Source organism: Mytilus galloprovincialis, chromosome 1 (assembly GCF_965363235.1).
Source record: "Mytilus galloprovincialis chromosome 1, xbMytGall1.hap1.1, whole genome shotgun sequence".
Taxonomy (NCBI): Eukaryota; Metazoa; Mollusca; class Bivalvia; order Mytilida; family Mytilidae; genus Mytilus; species Mytilus galloprovincialis.
The window spans coordinates 117,637,061-117,657,346 of record NC_134838.1 but is presented as its reverse complement, the minus strand read 5'-3'; the positions used below and the strand labels follow the sequence as shown (position 1 = coordinate 117,657,346).

The 20,286-nt window shown below is 31.5% G+C and overlaps 1 protein-coding gene across 4 annotated transcripts; it reads right to left on the bottom strand.

Moving 5' to 3' along the window:
• Positions 1-1,049: 1,049 nt before the first annotated feature.
• LOC143054093 (uncharacterized) lies at positions 1,050-18,511 on the bottom strand. 4 transcript variants are annotated; one of them, XM_076227015.1, is made up of 12 exons: positions 18,343-18,451; positions 16,060-16,184; positions 15,652-15,746; positions 12,861-13,086; positions 10,918-12,262; positions 10,379-10,490; positions 8,157-8,237; positions 6,000-6,772; positions 4,520-4,651; positions 3,789-4,005; positions 2,090-2,168; positions 1,051-1,543 (listed from the first exon to the last, which is right to left on the bottom strand). In XM_076227015.1, exons 3-12 carry the CDS (start codon positions 15,744-15,746, stop codon positions 1,169-1,171), a joined length of 3,435 nt encoding a protein of 1,144 aa, XP_076083130.1. In that variant the 5' UTR covers positions 16,060-16,184; positions 18,343-18,451; the 3' UTR covers positions 1,051-1,168. The 4 variants fall into 4 exon arrangements, with proteins under 4 accessions (XP_076083106.1, XP_076083130.1, XP_076083121.1 ...); XM_076227006.1 differs by having other exon boundaries at positions 16,084-16,184; positions 18,343-18,437; XM_076226991.1 differs by lacking the exon at positions 16,060-16,184 and having other exon boundaries at positions 1,050-1,543; positions 18,444-18,511.
• Between the last annotated feature and the right edge of the window lie 1,775 nt (positions 18,512-20,286).

Here is a 20,286-nt window from a genome sequence, read left to right as displayed (position 1 = left end):
ATTTGCAGGCTTATGGAGGTAGAACGTCATTGTTAGAAAAATTATAAACATGATAAATATCGAGATTCAATGAAATACGTATTTGTGAAGAAGAGATAAACCCTTTCCTTGGCTTCTTTTTTGAGGACGCCGAACTTTACATCATATATGAGTTTTGAAAAAGTTTTACTTTATCGTTTCAAGTGAAATTGAATCTACATTTTAAATTGATACAAAAAAAAATCAAATTTCTGCTCTATAGATTTCCTTTCATAGTCTTTAGATTTCTATGTTGTCTCTTGTGTACTATTATTTTTCTGTTTGTTTTTTTCTTTTTTAGCCATCGCATTGTCAGTTTATTTCCAATCTATGAGTTTGACTGTCCCTTTGGTATCTTTCAATCCTCTTTTAAAAGACAATGGCATATTATGCATTCCAACGCAAAAGTTAACAATACATCTAAATGACCTATAAGAAGAACCTGACTTAAAAAGAATAAAAGACACAAATGCCCTTAAATCCTTATCATTTATTTCTGTATATAAATGTACAAACAACCATAAAAAAATTACTAAATACTTTTTCTGTAAAAATTTTCATTAATAATTTGGTCTACAAAGTAGAATTGAGAAAGGAAATGGTGAATATGTCAAAGCGACAACCACCCGACCATAGAGCAAACAACAGCCAAAGGCAACCAATGGGTCTTCAATGTAGCGAGAATTCCCGCACCCGTAGGTGTCCTTCAGCTGGCCCCTAAAATATGCATAATAGTACAGTGATAATGGACGTCATACTAAACTCCGAATTATACACAAGAAACTAAAAATTAAAATCATACAAGACTAACAAAGGCCAGAGGCTCCTGACTTGGGACAGGCGCAAAATTGCGGCGGGGTTAAACATGTTTATGAGATCTCAACCCTCCCCCTATACCTCTAGCCAATGTAGAAAAGTAAAAGAATAACAATACGCACATTAAAATTCAGTTCAAGAGAAGTCCGAGTCTGATGTCAAAAGATGTAACAAAAGAAATAAATAAGAAAAGGTATACTGCAACATTAAAAATTAAAAAAAATTATAGTTCAATATGTGACTGACGATGTTCAATGATAAAAGAGATGCAATCAACTTAAATTGATTGTCTGTTTTCCTTTTCTTCTTTTTTCACAAGAATATTATTTCCATATTAATCTTTATTCTTGATATTAACAGTATTTTCACTTTGCACAGGAATAAATTTCCCAGCAGTACTATCTTCTATATTATCAATATCCTTCTGTTCACTTTGTCTCACTTCATTGAGAACCTTGTCTGAGTTATTTGTTTCTCCGAAATTTTGCTCATCTTGATGATTCACTTCAATGCATGGCTCAACATTTTTGGAAATCGCTATTAAATTTTGCTGATCATTTTGTTTGATGTCATCACCTGGTTCCTGTGCCTCATATTCCTCTCCATCCAGTATCAGTTCACCATAGTAGGCACAGATTGTTTTTAACTTTTTATTTAGAATATTTTGTTCTATTTCTACTCTTCCCCCAGGTCCAGCTATTACTGTTAACTAAAAGTACAGAAAAAAGCCAAAATAAAAACAGAATACAGCCAAAAGCATTAGTTTTCTATGATTCTCTTACATATTATTGACAACCTATCCCCACTTATAATCACTTTTTGATATTTAAAAGAAAATGTTCATTGTGAGCTTTGAACATTCTTTTTATGTCAGAAACAGTACAAAATCAAAACAAAATATTTACCTCCCTACTCAAATTTGGAAGAACGAACAAATCATGTGTAAGGAGTATATCTATTATGATGCAATAAAATACAAATTTGTAAGGGTTCCTCAGAACACAGTGTCTCGCCTACTTTTGCTGTTAATCACAGGCACAACATAAACTAAGGAAAAAATGGTAAAAATATTCCTCTCGATACTATCTTTTGATTGTAAGAAGGGTTGTCAAAAATATCAAAATAACATGAAAGTCTAATTTACCTTGACTGATAATTCGTAAGTACCTATTATTGTCTAATAAACATCAGTTTGAATTGTGACTTAATTGATTATAATCATTGGATATAAAACTTATTTTCTGATACTACATACCTGTTCAATGTCTGTGTTTCTTGGAACAAAGTACACAATATTTTTTGAGATCTTCTGTGCAACATCAAATATCTTCAATGTTTACAAGTTAAGGATAAAATTTCAGTAAACAAACAATATACATTTTTACATAATATAACCAGATGCTCCGCAGGGCGTAGCTTTATACGACCGCAGAGGTTGAACCCTGAACGGTTGGGGCAAGTATGGACACAACATTCAAGCTGGATTCAGCTCTAAATTTGGATTGTGATTAAATAGTTGACACAGCATAGGTTTCTGACACAGAATGAATGTGTTCTAATGAACTTAAAATTTTTGTTTTCTCTTAGAGCAATTCACTATGCTGTTGAATATTAATCCTCTCAAAAAAATGTTTGAAGAAATTTTCTTTTTTATTTATGAAATTTCAAATGAGAAAAATTGAACCCAATTTTTTTAATCACATCCCCCTTTCCCTTATTCCAAAACTAACCTCAATTAAAATTTCTAATGGAGTTTGCAACAATAACTACTCATTTAAATACATCATAAAATATTAAGATGTAAAAAAACTGCTTGTTATCACTGAATGGTAAAGATTATTTTAATTTATCAGTTGGTAGTAAAAAGTGAATATACATTGTATATTGTATATAACAAAGATTTAAGTTGATTCTGGACAAAGAAAGATAACTCCAATTAAAAAAAAATCTTGCTATTGCACAATATTTTGCAATTAGATATTTCTTGCTTACTATTCTGGACAAAGAAAGATATATCTAATTAAAAAAAAAATTTGCTATTTCACAATATTGTGCAATTAGATATTTCTTGCCATTGCGCAATACTGTGCAATTGAAAAGACTTGCTATTGCACAATACTTAATATAATAATTTTAGATCCTGATTTGGACCAACTTGAAAACTGGGCCCATAATAAAAATCTTAAGTACATTTTTGGATTCAGCATATCAAAGAACCCCAAGATTTCAATTTTTGTTAAAATCAGACTAAGTTTAATTTTGGACCCTTGGGACTTTAGTGTAGACCAATTTGAAAACAGGACCAAAAATGAAGAATCTACATACACAGTTAGATTTGGTATATCAAAGAACCCCATTTATTTAATTTTTGATGAAATCAAACAAAATTTAATTTTGGACCCAGATTTGGACCAACTTGAAAACTGGGCCAATAATCAACAATCTAAGTAAGTAAAAGTTAGAACTAAAGTCAAGCAGCCTGAATTCAAATCATCCAAGAATCTGGCTTGAAGGGAAGTTTCAAGGTCATATGCTAATTTCAAAAGAATATTTTCCAGCTCAAAATGAAATTAATATTAACTTTTTCAAAAATGACGTCTTTATTTACATGAATTTCAAATGTGCTTTCTAAAACAAAATTAATGCACACATATTGCTCAAAATAAAGGTATTGATATTTTCTGAAAAAATAACCATTGAATGTGAATGTGGATCATTGTAATTAATATAAAAGGTAAAAAGACGCAATTTTAGATTACAGATTGTATCAGAGCTATTCACTTGATAACACTGAGGGTTGGATGGCTAATAAACCACTGACATTAACTTCACATTAAAGAAGTTTTATGGGTAGCCTTGTAACTATTTAAAAATATTTCAGCACTGTAAATCTTAATGCTTTCTGCTTTTAGTTGAAGAATCTTTCTGATTCTTATACAACAAAAAAAGGATATCCGTCAATTTCTATCATGGTCTCCAGATCAAACACTTCAGCAGTGAGATAGTCTGGACCACCCCATGGTGGACTGAGGAACACTACATCAGCTGATAATGTAGGTCCAACCTTCAGAAAGTCTCCTTGTATGAATTCTATGTGGTTCTCCACTTCATACACAGCAGCATTATGTCTGGCTATTTCTATCTTCACAGGGTCAATATCTATTGCTATTACTGAAAATAATAATTTTGGACTATGTTGGTATGTTGAAAAGTAAAAGATTAATTAAGGTTTTAAAAAAAAAAATATTTAGTTGTGTTTAGTAAATTTAAAGAAATAATTTTTAGTTGCGTTTAGTAAATTTATTAAATAACATTTATTTGCATTTTATCATAAAACAATCATACAATTATTTGGGGATTAATGTCGATATTTGCTATATCAATCTGTTCAAACAAAATTCAATATTTAATCAAATATAGAAAGCTCCTCATATTCTTTGTTGAATTGTTGATTATTCTTTATAAACACTTCCAATATATATCATTCAACACTCTTCTCTGGGTTTTTTTTTATAAACAATGTGTTATTCAATAGTTTTCTAAACTGTTTATTTGTTGAAAAAATATTATGACCAGCATATTGGTATTCTCTGGTTTAGCTATCCAAATATTTCTGTATTAGTTTATTTTTTTTAATTATCTTGTATAACACCCTGCAATAATAATGATTTGTTAATTGTCTTACCATGATTACAGGTAAAAGCAAACTGTATAGCATTTCCACCAACACCACAAAAAGCATCTACTATAATATCAGAGCGACATCTGTCTGCAATATGTTCTGCTATTTTTTCAGGAGTTACAGAAAACCATCCCTCTGTAAGTCAAACAAATAACATTTATATAGCAACTTATGATTTTGATTCCCCATTTGATGTATAATATATTCAGTCTAAGACTCACAGGCACTCGTCTCAGAAAATTTTTTCAATATACCTTTATATAACACAAGGTGCTTAACTCGCGATTTAGAAAAATGTCAGGCGGTGACGAAATTCCGTTAAATGCCGATTTCTCGGCTGTCAACCTCACTAAGACTTGTTATGTCGTACATCTAAATTGATTTATCTTCACAATGGTGTATAACACATCTACTTTTGTTGTCGGAATCATCCGTAGCAATCCTACCAAAATATTTCAGTCGTAATTATTTCGTCTACCCACACAAAATTGGCAATACACGTCTCGCAGTAAATTATTAATTATAAAAATTGTTTCAGAAAAAACTGTTAGTTTTTGTATGAATAGAACTCATCATCCAGTTAGTAAAATTGTATAAGATACGATGAAAAAAATCTAACAAGTGTAATTTCTGGTATGTCTAATAAGTTACAAATTTTCCCATGACGTCAATGTCATTCAGACTCTCTCTTAACTTTACGTATGAAATGAAACAAGATCAGATAACTCCGAGAATCATTTAGACTTTCCCACAAAATTGACCAATCGGAAACCGAGATAAATAAGAGACGTGACGCATTTATTGCCAATCCATTGTCGGTAGACGAAATAATTATGATTGCCATACTTGGATAGGATTGCTAAGGATGATTCCGAAAACAAAAGTAGGCATGTTATACACCATTGTGAAGATAAATCAATTGAGATTTACGACACAACAAGTTTTAGTGGGGTTAACAGCCGAGAAACTGGCATATAACAGAATTTCCTCACCGCCTGACAATTTTCTAAATCGTGAGTTAAGTACCTTGTGTTATATAAAGGTATATAGGAAATTTTTTTCTGAGACGAGTGAGTGCCTGTGCTAAGACTCTAAGGAATATATATTATACTATGTTTGTTATATTTCTGGAGTTTTCTGGTATTTAGAAAACTCCATGTTGAAATGTAGGTAAATAATGTACGGTGTACCAAAGTTGCATTTCTGTGAATACCCCTAGTGTAGTTTTCAGAAAGAAAGAAAAAAATGTTTTCCTGCAATTGAGATTGACCTTGACATTTTATTGTTGGTGAGTGTTCTTTGTTTTTGTTGGATTTTTTTATGATGCAAAGGTATCATAAAGTAAAGATACCAAGATCTACAGCAATAACTAAATGATACCTGAAACTTTCCAATAGACCCTTTAAATAAAGGTGCCAATAATTTTATTTCAAGTCAAGTCTATACACTTATACCTATACAAATCAGTCATTACATTGCTTACCTCTGTCCATCTTTATCCCTTCATCAAACTTAGAAAACAACCTGTATCTCTGAGCCCAATATTTTCTTAATTCTTTATCATTTTCTATTTCTTCTGGAACTGGCATCTGTTTTCTTCTCCTTCTTTTCTTCTTCCCTTTTTTCTGTTGCATGTTTTCTACATCAGCTGACTCCTCAAATGTTTCATTAAGAACATCATCCATATTATCATCTAAGAACCCATACAAATTAAGTTCCTCGTTCACTTCATCAGTATTGTACAAGGATAATGTATTTGTTGTCTCTGTACAACTGTTGTGTTCTTGGTTTTCAGACCTACCAATGGTTTCATCTGTAATTATCTTAGGTAGATGGCTGCTACTTGATTGATCTCCATGTGACTGAATCTGCTTATTTTCTGAGATATCACATGTTACGTAATCACCTTTTGAATCAAAAACAGTTTTTTCTTTTGTTTTAACTTCATTATCAGAAGCAGATGAATCATTTGAGTCACTATCCTCCAAATTATTCAGTATTTTAAAGTTATCTGGGAATTGTAATTGAAGATTAGGGTCATGCTGACCTTGCAATTCAGGTTCTGTATTTGTTAAGTCCATGAAATTTTTAGCTTTACCCAGAACTTTACTCGTCTTTGACTGCAGAAGACTACCCTCACTATCAAACCTTACATGGGAATTTTTCTTTCCTAAATTGACATATTCTGTTGATTTCTTGGCATTACGATGTTTGTATTTCACTTTTCCATCTTTGATTTTCATCTTTTTAGATAGCCTACAAAATGACAGCTTAACTTATCATTAAATATATAGATATGATGGCAGAGCTCCAGATAAGAATTCACAAATTTGGGTTTTTACCCCTCCATTTTTTATCTAATTGAGTGAAATAGTTTTTCAATTGCATTATTAATTCCAGTTCACCCCTCAGACATATATCAAATTGGGTTTTTCACCACCAAGCTCCTTAATGTAATGGGTTTTTTGAACTATCAAAATGTTTTTGCATAATTTTATTTACAAAAATCTGGATTTACTTGTCCCTTATTAGAACTTTTGGTTTCTGAGGCAGACTTCATATAAGTAATTTGGCCTTTCATGTTCCAACTGATTTAGTACTGATGACGGTTCTAACCCTGTTATCTTTATAAAATGATCATGTTTATGGCACGCAAAAACGCCTAGACTCGCCATTGCACGACCCCATGCGTTCAAGCGACGCTTCCTGACAACACTATATGAGTCTTGTTATCATCATAATCCTCTCCAAAAGAAACTCAAACATGCTTATATTCAATATTTTTACCGGAAATTTACTTCTTTTTAATTCATTGCTAAGTGGTTTGTTAAATCCCTAGAAGTACGAAAAGAATTATGACTATATACATGTATGGCTAACGCTAATTTGATAAAGACAGAAAATATCAAGATGTTTTCATCACCACGTGTAACTTAAGCAACGGAAACTTTCAATCAACAGGGACCCTTTCAGCCCCTTATTTTTAGAACGAAACGACATTTCTAATTTTCATTATAATAAAAATAGATGTACGCGACCCGCCAACCACTATGTAATAGATGTAATAAGGGTAAATAAAACACAAGATAGCGACTAAAATCGTTAAGAACTCATGGTTTTGACAAATTATTGGGTTTTCCTTTGCATGAATTGGGTTTTAGAACACAGCAACGGGCACTTGCATTGGGTTTTCAATTATTTTTATTGCGTCATCACGCAAATACGCAGCTTATCTGGAGCTCTGTGATGGTACTTGTATAAATCAGAAATAAAAATAAAAATTATAAACTAGTTTTCATCTACATTTTGAGTATGGTAAAAGGTAAGATTTTATCTTTATACACTACCAACAATTTATCTTATAAATACAATGTTGAATTAACATTATTGAACAATAAAACATATTCTACAAACCAAAAAAGGTTAAATTTTTACAAAACTGAAATTTGCATTATGATTTGTTTTACATTCTTTGTTAAAAGCATTGCTAGACTTGCAGACAAATAAATTTCAATTTTGAATAGTCTGTATTAAATTGGTGCTTTGAATTATCTATCTGAATTCAATTCAATGCAGTAACAGTTCTCAGTAACATAACATTCCTGTAACTCAAATTATAAGCTTTTCTCCAGATACGTACTTGGCATTGTCTTCAGTCAGTGAAAATCCAAGGTGTTTTAGTCTGTCCTTGTAGCCTTCAGTCTCTTCATCTAACTCATGACTGAAATGATATTAACTTTTGTAAAAGAATAGATTATTAAAACATTTATATGCATGGTTATCCAGGCATATATTTTCATAAGAAACTGCTTTGAAATTGATAATGACTTTAAATAAACAAGTTCAAATCATAGGACCAACTGCAATTAAAATCTTGTAGCTAACAAACAAAAAGAGATATGCAAACTCATTGTCATTAGTCAAAAAATTTAATTGTTTTGTCAAAAAGAAGTTTCTAAAAGATGTTGTACAATTGTACCAAAGTTACAGAAAAGTAGAAATTATATGTAGACTAAAAGGTTTTGAAACAGTTACAAGAAATCTGAAAACAAGAGGCTCTCAAGAGCCTGTGTCGCTCACCTTGGTCTATGTGCATATTAAACAATGGACACAGATAAATTCATAACAAAATTGTGTTTTGATGATGGTGATGTGTTTATAGATCTTACTTTACCGAACATTCTTGTTGCTACAATTATCTCTATCTATAATGAACTTTACTATAAAATTTACTATAAAGGGCAATAACTCCTAAAGGGGTCAACTGACCATATCGGTCGTGTTGACTTATTTGTTAATCTTACTTTGCTGAACATTATTGCTGTTCACTGTTTATCTCTATCTATAATATTATTCAAGATTATAACCAAAAACAGCAAAATTTCCTTAAAATTACCAATTCAGAGGCAGCAACCCAACAACTGGTTGTTCGATTCATCTCAAATTTTCAGGGCAGATAGATCTTGACCTGATAAACAATTGAACCCCATTTCAGATTTTCTCCAAATGCTTTAATTTTTTAGTTATAAGCCAAAAACTGCAATTTACCCCTATTATCTATTTTTAGCCATGGTGGCCATCTTGGTTGGTTGACCGGGTCACGGACACAATTTTTAAACTAGATACCCCAATGATGATTGTGGCCAAGTTTGGTTTAATTTGGCCCAGTAGTTTCAGAGGAGAAGATTTTTGTAAAAGATTACTAAGATTTACGAAAAATGGTTAAAAATTGACTATAAAGGGCAATAACTCGTACAGGGGTCAACTGACAATTTCAGTCGTGTTGACTTATTTGTAAATCTTACTTTGCTGAACATAATGGCTGTTCACTGTTTATCTCTATCTATAATAATATTCAAGATAATAACCAAAATCTGCCAAATTTCCTTAAAATTACTAATTCAGGGGCAGTAGCCCTACAACGGGTTGTTTGATTCATCTGAAATTTTCAAGGCAGATAGATCTTGACCTGATAAACAATTTAACCCCCGTGTCAGATTTGCTCTTAATGCTTTGGTTTTTGAGTTATAAGCCAAAAACTGCATTTTACCCCTATTATCTATTTTTAGCCATGGCGGCCATCTTGGTTAGTTGACCGGTTCACTGGACACAATTTTTAAACTAGATACCCCAATGATGATTGTGGCCAAGTTTGGTTTAATTTGGCCCAGTAGTTTCAGAGGAGAAGATTTGTGTAAAGGATTACTCAGATTTACAAAAAATGGTTAAAAATTGACTATAAAGGGCAATAACTCCTAAAGGGGTCAACTGACCATTTCGGTAGTATAGACTTATTTGTAAATCTTATTTTGCTGAACATTATTGCTGTTTACAGTTTATCTCTATCTATAATATTATTCAAGATAATAACCAAAAACAGCAAAATTTCCTTAAAATTACCAATTCAGGGGCAGCAACCCAACAATGGGTTGACCGATTCATCTGAAATTTTCAGGGCAGATAGATCTTGACCTGAAAAACAATTTAACTCATCTCAGATTTGCTTTAAATGCTTTGGTTTCTGAGTTATAAGCCAAAAACTGCATTTTACCCCTATGTTCTATTTTTAGCCATCTTGGTTGGTTGACCGGGTCACCGGACACAAATTTTAAATTAGATACCCCAATAATGATTGTGGCCAAGTTTGGTTTAATTTGGCCCAGTAGTTTCAGAGAAGAAGATTTTTGTAAAAGTTAAAGACGGTCGACGGACGCCAAGTGATGAGAAAAGCTCACTTGGCCCTTTGGGCCAGGTGAGCTAAAAATGCAGGTTCAATGTTCCTCATAAAATTTAAGCTAGCCAGACATTTTTAAATCCTATCTCAAACCTACAATAGGTATGCAAGACAAGACTTCATCTTACCTGTGAGGCAGTTCTATAGGTTTGTCCTCGGGCGGATCTTCTCCATCTCCACTACCATTTATATTTCCCATTGTAGAATCTGGGTTAGTTCTTAGATTGTTCACCAATGATCCTGTAAATATACATGATAATTTACAAGTAACTATAATGTTTTGTCTTAAATGTGTCATGAATGAGAATGTTTACAAAAAGATGCAAAAACCTCACAATAAAGTTCAAAGCTAAAAGAAACTGTGTTTGGAACATTTAAGAAATTTTCAATACAGGTAAATCTGATAATTAAGATTTATTTCCCTTTGCTCGACTCTGAAAATTGAAATAACTTTCTCACCTTTCTCAATAAAAAAAATGTTAAGATTCTTTTTTCATTTTGCCTTTAAATCAGTTGTAATACCACCTCTATTTTAACTATGGGTAACAAAATAATAAAGTTTGAATGAAAATGAAAATGAAAAAAAATAGTTACTGTGTGTAGATTCTATTATCTTATTGTTACTTTGTTTTGTCTTTTTATAAGTACTTATTTTTAATATACAAACCTAAAGAGAAATTTTTAGCTTTTGACTTCTTAGCATGCTTCCTTTTACCGCCACCAGATCCATCACATGGTTCACAGTCAGTGACACATTGTATTTCTGTTTCAATGGATTGAGATGAACCTACATTAACATCAACTATAGAATCAGTACATTTGTCAACTGAACATGAAATGTCATTATTTGAACCTTTACTATGAGTAAGATCATCATTTATGCTATTTTTGGTAAGGTTACAACTTTCAGAGCAAATATCAATATGTTCACTACTTTTTTCTTCTACTGAGCTATGTAATTCAAAAATATTTTCATGTGTCTTATTTTCACTTGACTGACATTCTAGTGCTGATGTTGTATCACAGTTATCATGTGACTCTTCACCACATGGAACTGAGGTTACACAGGCATCATGTGATGCGGAACCACCTTGCACTGTTGTACCACAGACGTCAAGTGACCTTACATCACATGGTACTGAGGTATCAAATTCATCATGTAAATCAATGTCACCAGATATCAATGAACTTTCTGTCACTGTATTCTTTTTTGCTTCTAACTTTTGAAATTCCTCTTTAAACTGACTATAGTAATACCAGTAATTTTCTGTGTAATGTTCATTCCATAAATCTTGCCATTCAACATCCTCCGTATTTGTTACCTCTTCATTGTTTTCATCTTCTTCATTTTCATAATTTTCTGTTTGTGAACTCTGACCTGGACCTGAAGAATAACAATGCATCATGTGAACCATTTCTACATTTTGATTAGCTAAATTATTAGCTTCTGCACTTTCTAAGTCAGATATTTCACACGGATCCTCTGTTTCTTTTAAATTGTTCATTGTTGATTCTATTGCACGGTTGTAAGATGTCTGAAATCCAGAATAGCCTGCTGAATCAGGTCTGTTTTCCAAATTTTCAGTTTCTTTTGTTTCAGTTAATTTTCTTTCTTCTTCATTTTGAACCAACATTTCATTATCTTTAGCATTGTCTGTGCTTGTCTCTTTATTTGCATCTTCAGGAAAAATCTCCTTTGGTTCAGAATCTTCCTCTTCAATTCTACCAGGAGATTTTTCTATGACCATTTCTCCATCAGCTGTTATTTCTATCTCAGACACACATGGCATGCCTCTGTACTCATTAAAGTCCACTTGTTCTGGATATTTGTTCACCCATCCCTCCCATACTAGATACTCTCCATATTGAGCCCAGTAACTCTCCCATGCAGTATCAAAGTCCAGTTCCTTATAAGGATGTAAATCTCCAACAACACCTTCATCTTCATTCTGCTCCTTATTTCTTCTTTTTCTCTGTTTTTTCTTTTTGTGTCCATGATTTTTCTTCTTTTTCTACAATGGTAATAGGAAAGTCATTAAAAATGTGAACATGTATATCAAAATTTAGGGATTCTACTAACTGTTATTCCTCCGATTCAATATAGTTTATATACAATTGTGATTTTCTGTTGAAAATTGATAGAATCAGTTAAAACTGCTGTGGTTAAAATTTAGAGTTTTAGTAATAACTGGTATCAATATATCTTGAGAGCACCAATGAAATGTTGATACAAGAGAAGTTTGGGAAAAGTTTAAATCTGCAGTATCTAAATAAAACCAAATAATATTTCTGTATCACAGAGCTACATGTATATAGACAAGGATTATATTTCTGTATTACAGAGCTAAAAAGACGAGGATTGAATCGGAATCATTTATCCGTGAGAAAAAAGAGACACTAGTCACTGGTTTAGTAAAAACTGTGGATAACACAAGGATCAACATGCAGATATAAAAAACTAATATCTTATGGTTTCAATAAGGCAACAGTATTTCGTTACAACAGAATTTTTGATGAAGCAATTTTTTATTATGGATATTTTTATTGTAATAATTGAACAGGTTGATTTCAATTTGGCTGCTCACCGTGTATATATCATTGTATAAATACCTTTACTGATGTTTGCTCTATCTTTGAACTTCCTCCAAATGAAGCAAATCCCATGGCTTTCATTAGTTCCTCATCCTGTTCACATATTTTCTCCTCATCTTCAATGGGAGATTCATTTTCACTAGACTCCTCATGGTTGTCCTCTTTTTCCTCCTCTCCCTCTTCTTCTTCATCCTCACTGTCATCAAATTTTCCATATAATCCTTGTCTATATAATTCATTATCACTGTACCAGTAATATAAAAATTATAGTTAAAAATATTTTATAATAGTTAGAAATTTTGTTTCAGTCATATGTACATTTGTATTTATAAATTGGTCATATAACAACAAATATAAATGTATAACCAACTTTTGACCCATGTTTGACCTTAATTGTTTCCAAACTTTTCTTTAAACAACTTAGTGACACTATCAAAATAGTATTACTGTGTTTTCAACAAGAATTTCACAGATAGAAACCATATATATATACAGCTTAGACAAATGATACATTAAACCAATATATATATGTGACTACATGTTGATAGAAATCATATAATTTTAAACTTGAGAAAGTTGTCTCCATCTACTAAAGCATTTCACCTTATACACCCCATTTAAGAATACTACAGAAACATAGATTATCTTCTTTCACAAGTTATTTGAAATATTTCTACCCTGAAGGCAGCCAAGTTCTTATATTTAAACACATGAACTTTAAAAGTCTCAAATTTAGCTAATAAGAGTTAAAATAGTGTATCATTCCTTTCTTCTCATTTATTTTTAATTCTTTCTTGCATTAAAAATTCTGATTGTACAGGAAAACAATGATGCTGTTGCTAACTTAGAAAGCAATAAAATGATTTAATTACTAATCATACTATATAGTGGGTAATTTTTATTATTTTGTGTGTTGTTATTTTTTGTTTAATTTAGCAAATGAATAATTAGCAAAATTTTCAGTAATAAAATTCACAATGACAATGTTTAATGTGACGGTACCCAAATAGCACCTATTGACAGTTTTTTTACCTATGTTTATTTATGATCCAGACAAATGTTTCCATTCTGTTTATTTTGTAGAAGTGTCATTATTGCGTAAATGGTTCCACTAATTTTATTTTTGAATCCATATTGAATCATCCAAAAACGGGTTTCAACAGACCCTCAAACTATCCAGAAGAAATGAATGCTTGTTACACATTTAACATTTGCTCATTTTTAAAGATGACTTTATGAACAGGTCGTATAGTGACGATTCCCTAGATTGACTTTTTCTATGGAATGCTTCATCTTATTGATATAAGACTGAACATTTTGTGTATATTTCAAATATATTTACCTATGTTGGAAGACATGTATTATGTCAAATCATAAAAATACAAATTGTTTAGTCTCAAAGAAAACATGCAAGATTTTCTCAGCTATTTTTGTTGAATAGGTGTAATTTGGGTACTGTGACGTTATGCACATAAAGAGTCCTTTTCAAAATCTTAAATGTTTTTGGAAAATTTCTATATTGTAATGGGAAGCAGGTCTATAATGGTTCATGTAAGTTTCAACACATGATTGTTAAGGTAGCACTCCACAGTTAGAAAATAAAATTAAAAATGAGCCACAAAATGTTTTATCATCTCCTATTCCTGGATTTCTAATACATTAACCTAACTGTTTGTGTTGTACATGTGCATATGTATGTAATCAGTATATTCCATAGCTTTGATTTTCAAAAGTTAAAAGAGTGAAAATTAATTCCTTTTATGTGTATCCATGGCAACATTCTACATTTATTTACCATAAAATATTGCAAAAAGGGGGGTGGACATGTCACATATCCCCCCAAAATTTGGATCAAACTAGAATTTCAATGCCTTTGAGTGATACCTTTTTAGAAACTGTTTTCATAAATCTTCCTAATGATCAAATAAAAAATGGGTGTCTTTCGCCTCATTTTTTCGTAAAATCCAATCACAAAGTTCGTGCGATAAAAAGTTGGAAAAAAACATTACAATAATTGCCGGACCAATGTATGGTAGGGACATGCAAATACGGACTGTCATACAGAAAACAGCCTATATTACATACATTGCATAATCTTGATGTTCATATAAACCCAATACAAAGGCTATTTTAATACTCAGCTATCCAAAAATGAATTTTATTGCACACTAGCTCTCATATTTGAAAAATCCACAGGGGCCAAAATGCGAAACTACACACCTAACTGTGGAGTGCTACCTAAAAGCACATCTTCAATAGTAAGTTGAAATAATTGAGTTTCTTTCTGGCTGGCTTAACTTTTCATAAATTACACATAAAACATTACCAAGATGACCAATTAATCAGATATCAGGCATATCATTTTATTCTTTCTTAAATCACTATAAATGTTTGACTATTGTATATTGATTGAAATAATGCAAGTTCATTCAAAATTTGCTTCTCCCATTCATGTCATTAATATTGTAAAACTGACAACAACTTTTTTTTATTAATTTAAAAAGAACTATATGACAAATCTAAAGGTTCATTTATGGCAATAAATTTTACCACTTTTAACCTGCTTATAATACTGGTCAGCATATCTGTAAAGATAATTATTTGCATATTTGGAATCCACTCAATAAATAAGGCAATTTTTTGTTCATATTAATTAATTTTTAAATCAAACCCACAAACTTTATTTAGACACAGAATAAATTTCCTATACCATGTATATGTAAAAATATGAACTTCCAACATTATAAACTATCTTTTTTTAATCTGCTAGTCATATTCAAGACTCAAGTTTGCATAAAATGATGCTTACTTGATGAATGCTCTTGTACAATGACAACTTATTATCTTGTCTTCATTCTCCAAACTTAGTTTCATGTCTGCAAGATGATTCCATCTATAGCACATCTGTAATATAAAGTCATGTATAGTAGATATAATACTTTGGAATATACAAGGCTGAAGAAACTGATAATCACTGTGCCTAAACTGTTTCAGCGGAAATGGGACAAATAATAATGTAAACATGTTGAAATCACACAAGATCTAAACAACAAAACAAACAGCAGTAAATGTGAAAGTTTCTGACCAAACTTGTTCACCCAAATTAAATGTCTGTGATATATGAAAATTATTAGACATTGTTTCTTTGTACAATAAGTAATGTGCTATTTCAACACAATTCATAACAGAATTCCCACAATAACTGTATGCTATTTACTGTAATAACTTGTTTTTGTTATACCCATGACTGAATAAGTTAGATATTTCCATGCATGCTGTAACCATTGTAACCACCATTCCAATACCGTCTCGTTGTTGCCATAGTAACAGGGTTAAATAAACCTATAAAAAGTTATATGTACATCATAATTACCCTGACACCGCCCCCTTTTTTATGTAACCAATGTGACCTGGAAAGACTCAAACTTATATAGAATAGGAATGTTCATTTTATCCCATGTGTGAAACCAATGTAACCAATGTAACCATTATGTCAATGGGGGTTACAAAACAAGGTAACTAAATTCTGGTGCACATTTTGCGCCTAATATCATGTATATGGAATAAGTTAATTTTAACTTAAATTTACCTTGCTTGAATCTTAATTTTGTTTTAAAAATAACTAGTGTAAGATTTAATAATTTAAAGCAGAAACAGATATATGTGGGTGTAAACTCTCTTGATTTAGGGGCAATTAAGTATGTGAGTATGGCTAAACACGATGGGTGCCACATGTGGAGCAGGATCTGCTTACCCTTCCAGAGCACATGCGATCACCACGGTTTTTGGTGGGGTTTGTGTTGCTTAGTCTTTTGTTTATTATGTTATGTCTTGTGTTATATTATTTGTCTATTTGTCTTTTTCTTTTTAAGCCATGGCATTGTCAGTTTATTTTCGATCTACATCATACATGATCTAGTTTGAATGTCCCTCAGGTAATGTATCTTTCGCCTCTCTTTTACCAGTTAGAGCTCAGACATAAATAAGTCTGAATCTGCTTTTGACTCATAGAAGTCTAAATTTGTAAGTTTTATGATTTGTCTCACGATTTTCGCAAGACAAAATATGACTTTAATAAGTCAAATATTGTAAAGCAAGAAATAATTGACCAGAATCAAAAAGTTGCATATATCAACTTCTACAAGTCAATAAGTTATCAAAATTGGTTAACTTTAAGACCCACACATATTTATAAAAAGGTCATGCATCTAAATCAAATAATGACAACACTGAAAGGGTCTTTAAAAAAAAATATGAATGAGAGTCTCGTTTCTCGTATTTTTATATAGATTAGACCGTTGGTTTTCCCGTTTAAATGGTTTTACACTAGTAATTTTGGGGCCCTTTATAGCTTGTTGTTCGGTGTGAGCCAAGGCTCCATGTTGAAGGCCGTACATTGACCTATAATGGTTCACTTTTTTAAAATTGTTATTTGGATGGAGAGTTGTCTCATTGGCACTCACACCACATCTTCCTATATTTACTAAAAAAATCGGAGGAATGTTACTTAACCTTACAATGTAACCACCTGGAACCACACTTAATGAGGTTAAACATCTGTGGTTAGTAAGAATATTCAATTAGATCATTAAATATAGATAGCTCAAGACCTTGTGAACTCTCAGACAGGTTTTTGCTGTTATAGGTGGTGTACTTTGTCCACCAAGTAAAATTAAGTTTTTTCATCAACATAAATAGACTTAAACAAGTCTGTCTTTTTTTGATAAGTCTAAAATTGAAAACACATTTTTATAATAAATACATGTTTTGACTTTTTCTTTTTAAGTCAAAAACAGAAAACGACATGTTTATGTCTGAGCTCTGACTGTTTACCTGAATGACGTCTTATATATGAGGGTAGTAATGCCCTTTACCGTCGGGCGTCAAACAGTAATTTTTTGGCTCCTGTTAGCGTCAAATGGATTTAAATTTTATCATGATTCCTCAAAATATCCTAACCGTGATTTGTCAGAGGTCTCAAATAATTGTTGTTACCATTATTTTTGGAAAAAATTTAATGTGATTCGTCAAAATCAATTGATCGTTTTATCGTCTAATAGAAAGTGCACATTTTATCGTCATGCACCAAAAATTACCGTTAATGTCATTTGGTAAGAAATTTTACCATTATTCGTCATGAAGGTACTCCCATTACCACCCTCATATATTGTTTATGTTCTGATACAGTTAATCAAAAGAATACCTTTAACTTTTATATTTGCTATTTATTTCATTCTGGGTTCGTGAGGAAAATATATTGTATTCAGGTTGCAATGCGCCGACGTATAGTCATCAATGTAATTATGGATCGTCGTATGATGTAGATGTAGATGTAGATGTAATCGGCTAGTTCTGAGGCTATGTTGTGAAACGGGTACCACGATTTCCCGAGGATAATTTACAAGAACAAATTGTTATTTTGACTTTGTATACAATAATAATTTTCAATTGGTATTTATATTCAAATTGTAGAAAATTGCATTGGTGAACCTGAGCTTACAGTTTAAATTCGATGTATCTTTTACTTTGAAATGACTTTGGTGTGATTAAATGCACAGAAAGTGCAAAATCAAAGTTGAAAACAAACGTGATTTCGCGCACCTTGCTCCAAATACAACTTGTGTTTCTTTGCAAAAATTCCATATCTTAAACGTTCTAAAGACAATGACAAAACCTCCAATTTAGGAGAGTAGGGACGGTTTATTTATATTTATATTTTTACCCAGTATAGGTAATAAGTTTCTAAGGAGCCCGATAATATCAATGATTTTTTATTCTTCTTCTTCTTTTTTTTGCATGGTAGTTTCAGAATAGCAATTCGAATCAGAGATATGTATCTTTTCGAATATGTATGTAGTGGGGGAAATTTCAACGTTTTCAAAAATTTAAAAAATGTAGGACGATGTACTTAGCCGGGTGAAATAAATAACAATATAGAATTCAAAATTGATACATTAAATCAGAAGAGCATTAGTAAAGTAATATTGATATGGAACTCCTTTTTGATGTATTTTTTTTTATTTCAAATATGGCGGGAAAAGACTGACTCGGACTTTTACCTTATATTTGCATTGGTATTATTTGGGACTCAAATCGAACTTACGGAAAAGAAATCTACAAGCTGCTAAAATTTTGGGAAAAATCTCATATAAAAAGAAAAAGGGGTGTTATGGGGCAAACATTCTATCATTACGTACGAAAAAGCCCAAGGAGTTCGGAACAAACATTCCTATAAATCTCAAGTAAGTACATCCTTAATACTACAGTACACAGACAGTTGTCTCTCTTGTGTTCCTTAACAATATAACTCCAAATATTATTATGATAAAAGTGCCTGAACTGTCGCTTTAGAAATCCTCAATTTAGATTAACTGTATATAGTATATCGCCATCTTGGACTTTAAATTGCAGTACACAATCGGTCTAGTTCTGAGCGTAAATCTGTAAATTTTGAGACAGAATGGCAAATTATGTACAAGACTGTTAATCTAGATAAAGAAACATATGTGGTTTATGAATCATTTATACTGTTTTTTACAAATACAAAATATTGATTTTATTCGTTTCAATTTTGTCAACTTCGTCGTATATTAATCTTATAGTACGATATTGTATATGGGAACGTGAATGAAAATTTTACTTTTATTATTTTAGTGTAGAAAAAAACAAATTAGGTGACACAATTTTTCATCAAAGAGACAACAACAAGACCAAAGAGCAGAAAACAGCTGAAGGCTACCAACGGGTCTTCAACACATCGAGAAATTCCCGCACCAGAAGCGTGCTTCAGCTGGTCCTAAGTGTTTCAGTGATAATTGACGTCATACTTAACTTGAAATATGTAAATGAACTAAAATCAAAAATCATAAAAGTACATTTAAAATTGTATCTTCTCGTAGTTTATTTTCGAAATCTAACTGCTCGATCTCTTTCTTTTCACAAAACAGTTGAGTTTTCATGAATAATCTATGATGCAAAAAGGGACAATTTAAAGGTTTGACGTTGTTTTTAAGCTGTAGTCTCTTCTCTTTCTTTTCACAAAACAGTTGAGTTTTCATGAATAATCTATTATACAAAAAAGGTTCAAAAATCATAAAAGTACATTTAAAATTGTATCTTCTCGTATTTTATTTTCGAAATCTAACTGCTCGATCTCTTTCTTTTCACAAAACAGTTGAGTTTTCATGAATAATCTATGATGCAAAAAGGGACAATTTAAAGGTTTGACGTTGTTTTTAAGTTGTAGTCTCTTCTCTTTCTTCTCACAAAACAGTTGAGTTTTCATGAATAATCTATGATACTAAAAGGGATTTAAAGGTTTGACGTTGTTTTTAAGCTGTAGTCTCTTCTCTTTCTTATCACAAAACAGTTGAGTTTTCATGAATAATCTATGATGCAAAAAGGGATTTAAAGGTTTGACGTTGTTTTTAAGCTGTAGTCTCTT